This window comes from Python bivittatus, unplaced genomic scaffold, assembly GCF_059951505.1.
Source record: "Python bivittatus isolate LINGU-HERP-01145 unplaced genomic scaffold, Pbiv_v1 ctg000410_np1212, whole genome shotgun sequence".
Taxonomy (NCBI): Eukaryota; Metazoa; Chordata; class Lepidosauria; order Squamata; family Pythonidae; genus Python; species Python bivittatus.
In genome coordinates, this window is record NW_028277067.1 from 15,834,801 (window position 1) to 15,848,702 (window position 13,902).

Consider the following 13,902-nt stretch of genomic DNA (forward strand, 5'->3'; position numbering starts at 1 on the left):
GCCTCTCATTTTCTGCTTCCTTCTTCCCTGGTTGGTGCAGGGGTGGAGAGGGCAGGGGAAAGTGATGTGTGTTGGTTGGGACAGCTGTCAGAGTACAGTTGCCCTGTGCCATCCTGAGAACACAGGAGATCCCGACTGTCCTTAAGTCACTGGAGATGGTCTGTGGATGGAAGAAGGAATTGGAGGTGAGTGCTGAAGAGAGGTGATGGAAACAACATTTTGAGAAAAACTCATGACTTTGACACATTGGCTGGATACATTACTCCCATTGATAGAAGTACAACTGTCACAACTGTTACAGAATATTCTGCATACAAACCTGGATATCTCATTGTAGTCCTTGGAACGGAACTGACTTTTTAACTGTTCCAAGGTATAAGACCTAACAAGGTGCTGATCTTCCACCATAATAAATCCTGCTTTGTTGACAAAACTCCTTTCACAATCTTCCTCTTTAGAAGATTGCACTTTCCCACCCAACAGTGATGCTACGGTTTGGTTCTAAGCATCCGGCGTAGCTGTTCTGGGACTATGCTACAATTAATGTGATAGACTGCAAGTAGTAAACACTTGTTTTACTAGAAGTGGAGAGAAGCTGTTACTGATTTTACACAAAATAAGTACCCACCATAGCCTTGAACCCTCAAATTCGGAAAGGAAGATCATTAGTATACCATTCAAATACATATTTAGTGCCTGTATATACAAGAGGGAAGAGAGAAGGTTGTGAGTCAAAAGATCTGCTAATAAAGAGTTCTGTACAGCAGCATTGCCCCTCCTAACATTTTCCCAACCCCCTGCTACTTGCATTTTAAAAATAGTTCTTTAAAAATGTAACAAATCAATGAAATTTTGTAGTGTACTATTTATGGAATAAAAACGTGCCTTGCAGCACACTGGTTTGGGGTGAATTTTGCAACTGCATGCCATGCCATGCCATCTAGTGATTGTCGTATTCAGAACCACATCCTTTAGTGTTGGGTCTTTCCTCGGTGCTGCCTTTTCCTTCCTCTTGGTGCAAGCACTGCTTTATTATACCAGTTGTTTCTAAAACAATTGTGTTTAAATGAACTTCCAGTGAAAAAGAATGGCGTGATATTATCATAAACCCCCATTTCCAGTGGGTTGCACTGATAACTAGATGAAGTCTACAGACAGTCCTGAGTATTTGTGTCTGTGAAGCTTCTAGGCTTCCGTTCTGAAGGTGCAGGCAATGGATCTGAAAATTCAGTCTCATCACCTAGCTGGTATGAACCACTGCAAATTCTGTTCAAGTAATCTAGAGGGGTCATAACCTGTAAACAGTCAAGGATTCAGAGGGTTGCAGAAAGGCAAGGGCTTCTCTAACCAAAAAACCTGTAAAAATGATTTAGGGACTGAAAACATGCCCTGGAATGTTTCAGTAGCTAATAGATGGCCATGATAGAGCACTACTGTATCAAGATGGCACTTAACGGCTGGTGGTAAAAATGCTACGTAGCTTCCCTGCTTATTTTGCAGTTGCAATTCCTTAGGTAGTGGTATTTAAACTGTCTCTTCCCTGCCCTTTCCCTCTCTCAGTTGTCATTTTTATTGCCTCCTTTTGTGATAGTATAAGGCATGTTTCTTTGTGGCACACGCTAGAGACAAGAACAATGGGGGAGGTCAGCTGTCACCACCACCTTGCTTCAAGATTCCCCGAAGTTTCGGGTTGGCTCTTGCATCATTCTTTCACTGAGTGTGCAGGGTGCTTGCACTACAGTCATACAAAAGACTCCATTGTGCTTGTTCACCCTGTCTAATGAGATCACTGTGCCTATATGCATCACGAATCATTGGCTTGATTCAGCAGTGTTATTTAAACACTGGGCCTGTGCTCTTATGAATGTGTATGTTTGTTTACGTGTAATCCAGGCCTGACTATCTGGCGCAGTTGACATCTCATTTCCCACCACCTCTAGCCAGCACAGCTGTCAATATGGCTGACTGGGTAAGATAGGAGTTGTAGTCCAACATGTGTTTTAAAGAAAAATTGACAGTGTCAAGAATGGAACCAGAAATGTTATCTATCCAAACCACATGCACTATCACACAGTGTACTTTCATGCAGTGTTTCTTAAGAAATGTAATCTTCAAACACAGAGCACAAGGGAATCCGTCCCCAGCACGGGGTGGGGGTGGGGTGGGGTGGGGTGGGGTGGGAGTGGCTGATCTACTTCCCTGGCCCCAGAATAAAGGACACTGTGATGTGCTTTTCAGCTATGAACAATCCTGCAGTGTAAATGACTGTTTCATTCTTGATCAGTTTGTTCTCTGGCCAAGTGAAGGAGGGAGTGAAAAGCAATATCATCTTTTCACATAGCTAATGGAAAAATTTGGGCCCGGAGGATGTGATTTCATGGACAATCCATGTAATGTTATTGGCGGCACCATGGAGGTGGTTTACCACTTTTTTGACTTCAGAGTTGGGTTTTCAAGTACTAATTATATCTAAGCCTGCTTACCTTTTTGCATTCAATCAAGGTCAGCTAGGTGCTACCACCTAACATGGTTATATATAATTAAGTTAACCCTCAAATGGAATGAAATCTGATCCCGGGCTGGATTAATATCCTGGGTTATATGTCAATTAGCAACCTGTGGCTTGTGGAACAAAATATCAAAAGAATCCTGGCCAAGCCCTCTGCAGACCCAGTCAATTTCACACATCAAAAGCTAATAAATGTGGCAAAAGCATTTGTGTCAGAAAAATCAACACATGTCCACTGGTATGCATAGGTGACAAAGACAGGAACAACTTTGTAAGCGATCAGGGCAAAGGGACATGTGGTGCAGAAGGCTGTAACTGCAAAATGTAACTACACACAACAGCGGTAATGTAATCTGGTCTATGACTAAGCACCGGGACTGTAATCTGAAAAAAAGTTAACCTTTTATTTTGCTTTTATTCTAGGCTGCCTATCTTTATCTGCTGAATTTGGAGATGCTACATCTCCAAAGTCTACAAAAATTGAAGATGAATAGCATGGAGCTGTGAAGATTAGGAGTGAATTGCTACCACTGCAACTTCAAACCTTCCCAAACATTTTTGGTGCCATTTTTTAAAAGCCAAATCCTCAACAGATGTGGCATCTACTTTATAGACACAGGGTACACATTTTCTTATAAAGCAGAACAATTTCTGGGGAAGATGCGTGTTTTGGCTTTCCTTCAACCATAGAAGCTCAAGGGATGACTTTAGGCCAGTCACTTTCTCTACCCGACCTATTTCCCCGAGATGATGGTTGTGGAAAAAAATTGGGAGAAAGCAGTGCAACGTACACCATCGTGAGCTCCCAGAGAACGGTGGAATTAAATCAAATAAACATACGCATTCTTCTAACTGCCTTAACTTTTGGATATTCTTGCAACTTTTAAAGGACGGTTATAATACTGAAATTACTTTTTTTTTTTTGTGGCCTAATATTTTGACTGAATTAGCTATACTAAGATATGAACAAAACTGCATGTTAGTCTGTCAAAAAAAGGCCTATAAGTGATTTGGTTTTTTAAAAATCAAATTAAGCTTGCTGATTTGGGATTTTATTTTTATTCTAAGGTGGGACCAGAACTCAGAGTCTCCCCGTTCCTACGCTAATGCCTTAACCACTACACCAAACTGGATAGTACCCAATTTAGGAAAAGCATGGATACCTGTGCTTGATAGCATATAATCCATCAGAGAGGAGACGCTGCTGCCTAGAAAAGATGATGGTTAAAAGTAGCATTTTCCCCCCACTGTATTTTCTAGACACGGCTCACTTTCGCCCCCTGGTGGACATTTCATTGGTCCGCCAATGAAAACCAGGGAAAGAAAAGATAGTCCTCTCTATACTTTTGAAAGATCTGTGACATAACCTGCCCTAAAATTTCCCGGAAGTACCCAGAAAGGCAGAGAAGACTTTAATCTCATCTCCTACCGTTCCTTTCCCTCCCCTCTCTCTCTGTGATTCATTTCCGGTTTCCGCCCGCCCCGCATCCTTTGCACAAATCAGAGCTGCCCTTTGAGTCCCTCCACCCACGTGACCATGTCGCCAAAATGCCACGCCCGTGACGTCAGTGGGCTGAAGCGGAAGAAGAGTGTAGAGGAAATATCAAGGAGGTGAAGGGACGGAGTTAGGCGGCTGCTCGGTGAATTGTTGGGGGCGAGAGTCGGAGCGAGGTCGGGGAAAGCTTTTGTGGGGGGGGGATCGCTATTCTGCCTTTTTCTCTCTGCTCCACCAAATTCTTCTTTGTTCTTCGTTTGACTAAGAGAATTATGTCTGATACTTCGATTTGTGTTTATGCTTACCCTTTGCTAGCACTCCCTGCCCCCCTCCATCGCCCAGCTGTGATGGACTACAATGCCCATCATCCCCAGTGATGAGGGAGGAGAGTAGTCCAGCACACCTGGAGTGTTGGCTGGTTGGGGAAGATTACTGTAAAACTTTCCACTTGCTTGTTGCATTGGGTGTGTTTGTGTGTCTGTTTATGTTGTGACTGAGACTTGATTAGAATGATTTATTGCATGCATATGCTAACCTTTGTGTAAGGACTCAGAGTGTTTTTCTGTACAGTAATTTATTATAATAAGTTGTTAAATTTATATGCTGCCCGACTCCCAGCAACTCTGAAAAATAAATCCACAGTCTGGGTAAAGTAGCATAGCTGAGTTTTTGTAGTCAAAAGCTTCTTAGCCAAGGCAGCTTCATCATTATTTATTGTTGGTCTTGGTTTTGGCCTAAGGAGAAATACTCTGCTTGACTGTCTTTATAATGCACCTTTGCTTTATCGGTGGCTGTTTAACTGATGTTTATCCTGTTGATGTGTAAATGATGGTTGAACCAAACTCTAAGCATCAGGCAGACCACCTTTTCAAGTTCTTTCATTTTAAGTTATTTAGCATAATATAAATTTAATTTCCTTAATCTGCCCTTTTAAATAAAAAGTGTTAAATGGGGAACAATTTTTTGACAAGCAATTTCTGAATATGATTGAAAGTTTTGAGGATTTCCATCTGTATGGTTGGCAAGGGACAATCTATAGTGACTATCACTACTATGACAAGACCACTTGTAATCTTGAGTGTGTATTCTCCGTGACAAAGATATAGCCATCTGAAAGTTGCTGAACAACTCTCGCTAGTCTTCTAGGTTGACTAATGGTGAATGATGCTGGGAGTTTTAGTTCAGCAATATTAGAGTGCCTGAAGTTTCCCACTGCAAGGTTTATAATTCTCTTAACCTAAAGCCTTTATGTAAATAACTGTACATTAAATATATTTCCGTAGAAAGGAAGGAAATGAGAGCTCGTTAATTATAACATCTGTGCTATGTGTAATGCATCTTCATGTTATTTTAGCTCAACCACCTAGCCCCTTAATCCCTATCTAACACTATCTAATTTATGACGGGCAGGTTCTCTTAGTATTTCTAAGATTGTGACACCTTGTATTTTGAACTGAATGGGAGTCATTAAAAATACAACCCTATTTGTATTGTTCTACCCTTTCATTAGGATGGCCCTGTTCTAGGCTTGAGTCCAATGCACGTGGAGGGCATTTATTTGGGAAAGGCTGTACAAAAGTGACAGAAAGGGGCAGAACTAAGGGACCAAGCTTTATGTATGAGATGCAGCTACAACAGAATAATAAAGCTTAGTGCTGTATTAAAAGCTTCATCTGGATATTAACTCTGTCCCTTTCATAAAACCTAACCAAAAATTACATACAGAGGTATGATAGATCATGGGAAGTTTGATCTAAAATGGTTCTTCCCCAACCTAAATATGGATGTGTGGCCTTCACTACCAACAATTCCTATGTAACATGTTCATACCTCTGGAGGTGTCTGGGTTGAGAAAAGGTGCTCTGAAACAGCAAATGTTTTGTTTCTTGGGGAAGGATTGCATTTCCATCTATTTGCTTATAAACAAGTAGGTTTTTCCTCTCCCCACTTGTTGGTATCCCTCTGACACAATTCTTTGCAGGAATTGTGATACCAGTAACTATACTTTGATTCAAGGTGTGTCTTGGACTTGCCACTGATATAAGTTAGTGGCCCACTGCCTCCATAGAGAGATCTTCCTTCAAAAGTGTAAAGTTGTTCATATATATATCTGTATTAAATATTTTAAAAAGAAGATAAGAACTAATACAAACTAATATAAAGTAAGAAAAAGAAAAAGAAAGAAATCAAAGAGAAAGCTAAAAGTGCAAGAAAGGAAAAAAGTAAAAGAAAAATAGAAAAGAAAGAAAAAAGATACAAAGAAGTAGCTTCTGATCTTCTTTACGGCAATTATAAGTACAATTATAAGTTTACCTCTTACTCTATGGTTACAACATCTCTCTTCTTTCTATAATCTACTCTATCTAATCATCAAAATCATAAATCGTAAGTTCATTTTTTTTTCTGTTTCATGCAAAAAGTTTATAAGAGGTTTCCAGTCAGCAATGAACGCAGATATGGTCTTTTCTCTGATCAAATAAGTCAATTTAGTCATCTCAGAAGTGTAGGGTTGTTCTGTAAATGTTCAAAGTGGTAGCAGTGCATTAAACATCTGATAGCTGGGTAAGGCTGGTTGAAGTTAGCCAGGAGCTCAAGCATTCTGGAATTGCCCTCTTTTTATTTTATCTACTTTCTTGAAATATAAATTATTTCTCTTAAATTTGGTCATTTTTATTTGCTCAGTTTATAAAAGTTCTGTTGTGTTCACTGAGCAGCAAACTAGAGGGAAGGATGTGAGATGGGATATGAATAATAAATCAGATATTTAAGGACATTTAATGTAGAGTAATATAATAAAATACAATGTAACATAATGGATATAATATAAAGTACAATATAATGCAAGGTTCTGAAAAATGAACAGGGTTTTTTTGTAATTCTGTTGACTTACTGATTCATAGTTAGAAAGGGCAATAACAAAAGTTGATGCAAAAACTGCAGTAAAAAACTCTGGTTTAAGCCTGCTACCAATTGATAGAAGTAACACACACACACAAACATATTTGTTTGTCTCCCAGAAGTGAATCTTTTCTATCTTTGCTCTCTAGGCTGTTTTCATTCTGAAGTGCAATGTATTCATCATGAATCTCTGATTGTAATTTTTGTGATCTGATTGGGGGTTTCTTTGGTCTGTGACTATATATTTTAATAAATTAAATTTATGGTCTCTTGATGTATTGGCCAGAAGTTTGTTTAATTTTTATCCAAAGATGCTTTGCTCCTATGTGTTTTATAATTCCACATCTTCCTTTTTCTCAATAGTTGTAGGTTGACTCATTTTCTGTCAAGATGGATCTACTGTTTGGGCGCCGGAAGACCCCAGAGGAGATGCTGCGGCAAAATCAGCGGGCTCTGAACCGTGCCATGCGAGAATTAGACCGTGAGCGGCAGAAGCTGGAGACCCAGGAGAAAAAGATCATTGCTGACATCAAGAAAATGGCCAAGCAAGGGCAGATGGTGAGCTTGGGAAGAAAGGACAAGTGTGGTTTTTGAAAGCCACCAGGAGAAAATTTAAATATCTGCCTCTAATCTGGTTCTCCCACCTTAGGATGCTGTGAAAATCATGGCTAAAGATCTGGTGCGGACAAGGCGCTATGTCAAGAAATTCATCATGATGCGGGCTAACATCCAGGCAGTGTCCCTTAAGATACAGACACTCAAGTCTAACAACTCCATGGCTCAGGCAATGAAAGGTGTCACCAAAGCCATGGCTACCATGAACAGACAGGTGGGTAAGCTCCACACCAGTTCAGCTACAGAAGACTTTTAAGCAGCATCTTTTGAGACTGTACCATAGCTCACTGGCCAAGCATCCACGTTGCATTCAGAAGGTCCCACTTTCAATCCCTGGTAGCAGGGACTTGCCTAAAGTCCTGGAGAGCCAAATGCCAGTTAAAGTAGGCATGTGGAACTAGGAGTCCAAATAATTTGACTTGACAAAGGGCAGCTTTCTAAATGCTCTTTCTTGTAATAGTATGTGTGAGTTGCTGAATTGATATTACAGGTAGTACTTGTTTAGTGATAGCCTAGTTTAACGACCATTTGCAGTTAAGACCGTGATGAAAAAGTAACTTTGCAATCAGTCTTCACATTTTGTAAAGCAAACGAAAGCTGAAGGAAGATCATAAGCACACTTGTGGTTTCACTTAGTGATTGCTTGGCTTAATGACTGAGTTGCTGGTCCCAATTGTGGTTGCTAAACATGGACTACCTGTAATATCTGTTTTGTTTGTTTGTTTTTCAAAATGGGATATCAGAGCCTCTGAGGTTGTTTAATAGGTAGCACAGAAGCATTTAAAACTGACTAGTGCAGAGAATGTGCCACTGAAGGTGCCATAACTGTTTACAGAGATTTTCTTTCAGTCCAGCAGCTGACTTGCAGAATTCTCTAACGGGATTCTCCAGACTGGATTCAAGCTGTCCTGAGCTATTCACACTGCCACCTCTTCAATTAATACTTTTAAAAAAAATGAACATTCAATCTCTTAGTAACAATAATCTGTTATTCTAGTGATGTGGTTATATCTACTCAATGTCACTCATGCCCTGGTCACTTCCAGAATGGATTTCTGTAATGTACTCTACATGGGGCTGCCCTTGAAGAGCATCTGGAAGCTTCAGCTGGTGCAGAATGTGGCTGCATGGACAGTAATGTGTGGCTCTAGGATGGCACACATTACACCTCTGCTCTGTGAGCTGCATTGGTTGTCAGTTTGTTTCCGGGTGCAATTCAAAGTGCTGTTTTTGATCTTTAAAGCCCTACATGGCATGGGACCAGGTTATTTGAGGGACTGTCTCTTCCCGGTCACATCTACCCATCCCATCAGGTCCAGCGGAAGAGGTATGCTCCAGGTCCTGTCTACTAAGGAGCTCCATCTGGCAGGACCGAGGAGACATGTCTTTTCTGCTGTAGCCCCCATCCTCTGGAACATCATTCCCCCCTGAGGTGAGGTTAGCCCCATCTCTGTCACCCTTCCAGAAAGCCTTGAAAACATGGTTCTTCCATCAAACCTAGGGATCCCATGGTGAGCCTGCAAAGTGGTTGAATGAGGCTAAATGGTGGTTGTCCTCCTGCTATCTTGGGGTTCTTCTATGTTTTTTTGTTTTTGTTTTTGTTTTATGTTTTTGCTGTTATTTATGTCTTATGTTTTATATTGTGATATGGTTTTAATTGTTATTCTGCTTGTAAGCTGCCCAGAGACGCTTTTTGTGAGGTGGGCGGCTATATAAATTTGCTAAATAAATAAATAAAATAAATATTCCCTGCCACTGCTTTCACAAGTGTGAAAGGCAAGTGATGGTCTATTCCTTTTTCTGAAATGTTGTAACAGCATCCTGCCTTGCCTTCTTTTAGCTAAAGTTGCCTCAGATTCAGAAAATCATGATGGAGTTTGAAAAACAGTCAGAGATCATGGATATGAAGGAAGAGATGATGAATGATGCTATTGATGATGCGATGGGAGATGAAGAGGATGAAGAGGAAAGGTATTTAGCATTGGCGACATGGATATTGGATGGGGGTTGCATATTGGAGAGGAAGGCTGACATCTGACTGATTGTTGGGAAGTGATAGGCTTTCAACCTTCAGATCCCTCCCTGCAACCCAGATCTATGCACAGTAAAGCCAAGCATCTAAATTCATCCTGAAGTTTAGACAGGAACTGAGATTCAAGCAAGGGACGTAGTGGATTAGCCATGCAGACAAGCGCATTTCATGTTCTTGCTTTCCATTCACAGTGATGCTGTTGTCTCCCAGGTGTTGGATGAGCTAGGTCTGACGCTGACAGATGAGCTGTCAAGTGAGTATTTGCATGAAATGAACATTAGGAAAGAAGTATGGCAAGGGAAGAGACACCTGAGCCACTTTGTGATTCGGCAGCCTTAGAAATTAAATGAATAAATAAATAAATAAGAAAGAGACACAACTCATATGATTCTTGTAAATCCCAGATGGGTAAAAGTTGGCATTATTGGCAGAAGTAGAGTGGGGCTGTTTCAGGGATATTATCTAAATTAAGCAGTAACTGGTTCTGACAGTAATTTGTCATGATAGCCCTTCAAATGAGATGTATCAAAGTAGGTAGTCCTCATTTAGTGACCGTTCACAGTTACGACAGTGATGAAAAAGTAACTTTGTGACCAGTCCTCACATTTACAACCTTCACAGGTCTGTAAAGCAAAGGAAAGCTGAAGTAAGATCATAAGCATGGTTGTAGTTTCACTTAGTGATTGCTTTGATTAATGACCGAGTTGCTGGTCCCAATTGTATTCACTAAACGAGGACTACCTGTAGTTTATTTATTTTATTTAATTTGGGCACTGCCCGGCTCCAACTGACTCTGGGTGACTCACAATATATTACCATAAAAATCCAATACAACTAAAACAAGATGGGATCTGATCACTCTATACAGACAGAAACAAAAGTACCAAAAACACACCCAACAGTTAATAGTGTTCCAACACATCTTTTTTAAAAATGGTATCATTTCAGGAAGGGTTAAATATACATGGTGAATCATAACAATGCCAGTAAGACTGGGCCTCTCAGACTTTGTGCAGGGTAACCCTAATCACCATAATACTGCAACTTCAGAAATTTACCCTAAATAATACAGTTTAACTGAGGTTAAATGGAAACCCTTGAGAAATGCGGTGGTTCCCTTTGAAATGAATGATAATTCTTGATTATAAAAGGTTAGAAAATGCGGTCCTGGTTGCTTTACTCAGAATAAAAAACACAGTAAAATTGGTTGATATCTGTGTGGAAGGTAGACAGTGAAAGTATGAGTACTTAGAGGGAGATTTTTTAAAAATGTGACAATCCTCCTCCCCCCCCCCCCAAATCAAGTGGTGGTTCTGTCTTATCTCATGCATGCAAAATCCAGCCCCTGTCATAAAAGTCCTGGGCTCTCCACCCTGCTCTCCTTGAATTAACCAGCTTGCCTGGCAGAGCAGGAAAGATGAGTTTTTTGTATAACTCTAACATGTGCAAAAATGTCACAAACTGCATTGACCCCTGATCTGTTCAGAAGAACAGGAAGCGATTCTGCTGTAAGGCTTTCAAGCTCATCATACACTTTACAAAAGGACCATAGAACAGAGTGGGTTGAGGATGAGGCTCGGTGAGTGAGTGGGATTGTTTTTCTGAGTGTGAAGGAAGGGATTCTGTTTTTTTAAAAATTGCTTTAAAGCTATTGCAGTTTTCAAATGTTTCATGCCTCAAGATAGTTGGAAAGTACTAATTTTTCTTTTTGGCTATGAGGACTTCAAGAAAAGGTTCAGAGGGTGGAGGTTGCCTCTCTATACCAATCTGCAGTGGGTGGTGCTTGATTTTCATTTCATATGTTAAATAAGCCAAGATCATAGTTGTTGTGGCTTGTAAAACATTGGTTGGTTGATTGGCAACCATATAAATCAAATCAATCTAAACATGGCAAATCTGGGCAACTAATGACATTTAAAAACCTAATATAACATAAAGCATAAATGATAGCCAAGGTAATAAACATTCTGTCACGGATTGAACAACTTCACAGGCTAATTCCTGACTAACAACCCAAACCCCATACCCAGGAATGTATCCACATTTTCAGGGGTTTCCAAAAAGGCGATGGGGCTGGGGCCAACTTATCTTGGGTGGAATGGTGTTCCAAGGGGCAGGCACTATGATAGAAAAGGTCTGCTTCCTGGATCTTCAAGGTGCCACCCTTTAATTGTTGGGACCTGCAGCATGCCTCTTTTGCTCCATCTAATGAGACAGGTAGAAACAATCAGGGAGAGGTGGTCCCGAAATAACCTGGCCCCATGCTGTGAAGGGTTTATAGGTGACAACCAGCACCTTGACTTGCATCTGGAAGCATCCTGGAAACCATTGCAGCTCATGGAGCAGAGGTACAACATGAGTTCACCAAGGTGCATTCACAACTGCTTGCACTGCCACTTTCTGAACCAGTGGCAGCTTCTGGGTGCTTTTCAAGAACAGCTCCATGTAGATGGCATTGTTTTAATCCATTTGGAGGTGACCAAGGCATGTGTGACTGTGAGAGAACCTCTTGGTTCAGGAAAGGGTGCAGTTGGCGCATGAAATGAAGTTGTACAAAAGCATTCTTGGCTGTGGCTTCTGGCACTGCTCCTTGAACAAGAGCTGTGAATCCAAGAGGACACCCTGATTTCTCACCAGTTCTGTTTGGGGTAATGCGACCCCAACCATAACGAAAGATGGAAAAACACTGGATCCAGGGAGGCCTGAAACCCAAAGCCACTCAGTCTTGCTGGGGTTGAGCTGAAGCCTGTTCTTCCCCATCCAGATCCCCTCTGCCCCCAGGCACTGAGGCGGAACCTCCCCAGCATCACTTGGTTGGCCAGTGGAGATGTAAAGCTGGGCATCATTAGTATACTGATGATGCCTCACCCCATGCCATTGAATTACCTCACCCAGCACTTCACATAGATGTTAAAACAGGAGTTTCAAGCTAGATCTCTCCCCACCCATCATTGGAACTGGCCTCAGAGGAAGGAGAATCAGCACAACACTGTGCCCTTGCTCCCAACCCTCAGTGCCAGAAGGTACCATAATCAGTGATATCAAAAGCTGCTGAGTGATCAAGGAGAACAAGGATGCACCATCCCCATCCTGCTCCTGCCAGAGGTCATCCATAAGTGCGATCAATGCCATGGTGAATGGCTTAATGTGATATGTGAAACTTTGCTTATTTTGATGTCAACAAACCATAGCTAGCCTCACCATGGTAAGTGTGATACATGAACCCCACCTGTAATCTTGATGCCACACACAGTCTTGGGGCATAGAGAACTGGGAATGGAAGGGAGAATGGCATTGTTGGGCTGTTGCAGACTTTACTCTCTTCCTTGCAGATTTGCCTTCAACTGGTGGTTCTCTGAGTGTGGCAGGAGGAAAGAAAGCTGAAGCCTCCGCAGCTCTCGCTGATGCAGATGCCGATTTGGAGGAGCGGTTAAAAAACCTACGGCGAGACTAGAAGAGCGGTGCCCAGCTCCCTTCCCCTCCCCTAGCATGGGTGGCTCTTCAGACCCTCTTGGTGTTAGGATTACACCTCTGTTGTGGCAGGGAGTTCTAGCTTTGCAAGCTTCTGTGAGGTTGACTGCGGGTGGCATAAGTGGGGGAAAGAAGGCTTAATCGAAGCTGTGTGGTGCTCTTATTCCCCTCTGATCTGAAAGGACTTTCAGCATCACCTGGCAAAATTATGTGGGCAAAATGTTTTTCTTTTCTGTTTTTTCCCTACCGTGAAAATGCCTCCATTTCCATGAGACTGGATAGCTTGGAGTCTAAAGGAAGCTTCTTTCTGAATGAGGGGAGGGGGTTAGGAGTAGGTGACATTACCTACTCACTCCCCCATGTTCTTATGATGATGATGGCAAGGTGGAGGAGGGTGAGCAGTGGAACAGCAGGTGGTATCTTGGTTGATACCCCTGCCGTTGAAAAGGGGCAAGAGACTCTCTGACTCTTTCCCCAATAAAACTTTATATAAAGCCCTGCCCCTGGAAGGAGGCAGGCAGGCCTCCCCATTTTATCTGTTTGTCTCTTGTAATAAAGGTGGTAGATTTGTACCGAGAGTTCCTCCGGCATCTGCTGTTGCCCCTGAAGTGGAACATTGAAACTGGCCCCTGACCACTGTCTGTGGTCCTGAGGGTCCCAGCACTGCACTTTTGCCTCTCTTTTTAGTGCAACTGGTGACTTTTGGAGCAGGACACATTTTATGCTAGAAATGTGGGCAAATTGCCTTAGTTCTAGACATTTTCCTTTTGAGCCTGGGAACATTTGAAGACCATTGTAAGTGTCTTCCTACTCTACATATATGCATCTGCTTGAAAATATGGGCCCCGTTAGTGAGTTATAGCTAGACAAGAGAGGGCAGGT

The 13,902-nt window shown here is 41.7% G+C and overlaps 1 protein-coding gene across 4 annotated transcripts; it reads left to right on the forward strand.

Moving 5' to 3' along the window:
- Window positions 1-4,019: 4,019 nt before the first annotated feature.
- Window positions 4,020-13,592, forward strand: CHMP2A (charged multivesicular body protein 2A). Of its 4 annotated transcripts, none has more exons than XM_007431966.3 (6): window positions 4,020-4,120; window positions 7,266-7,460; window positions 7,552-7,731; window positions 9,358-9,488; window positions 9,741-9,802; window positions 12,882-13,592. In XM_007431966.3, the coding sequence occupies exons 2-6, from the start codon at window positions 7,293-7,295 to the stop codon at window positions 13,001-13,003; spliced, it is 663 nt and encodes a 220-aa protein (XP_007432028.1). In that variant the 5' UTR covers window positions 4,020-4,120; window positions 7,266-7,292; the 3' UTR covers window positions 13,004-13,592. The 4 variants fall into 4 exon arrangements, with proteins under 4 accessions (XP_007432028.1, XP_007432027.1, XP_007432026.1 ...); XM_007431965.4 differs by having other exon boundaries at window positions 4,040-4,149; XM_007431964.3 differs by having other exon boundaries at window positions 4,055-4,180.
- The last annotated feature ends 310 nt before the right edge of the window (window positions 13,593-13,902 follow it).

Excerpts from the sequence above, each read along its gene's own strand:
- CHMP2A (XM_007431966.3), top strand. The coding sequence starts at position 7,293 with ATGGATCTACTGTTTGGGCGCCGGAAGACCCCAGAGGAGATGCTGCGG. Across the intron at positions 7,732-9,357 it reads TGGCTACCATGAACAGACAG|CTAAAGTTGCCTCAGATTCA; the intron begins GTGGGTAAGCTC and ends GCCTTCTTTTAG. Across the intron at positions 9,489-9,740 it reads GAAGAGGATGAAGAGGAAAG|TGATGCTGTTGTCTCCCAGG; the intron begins GTATTTAGCATT and ends TTCCATTCACAG.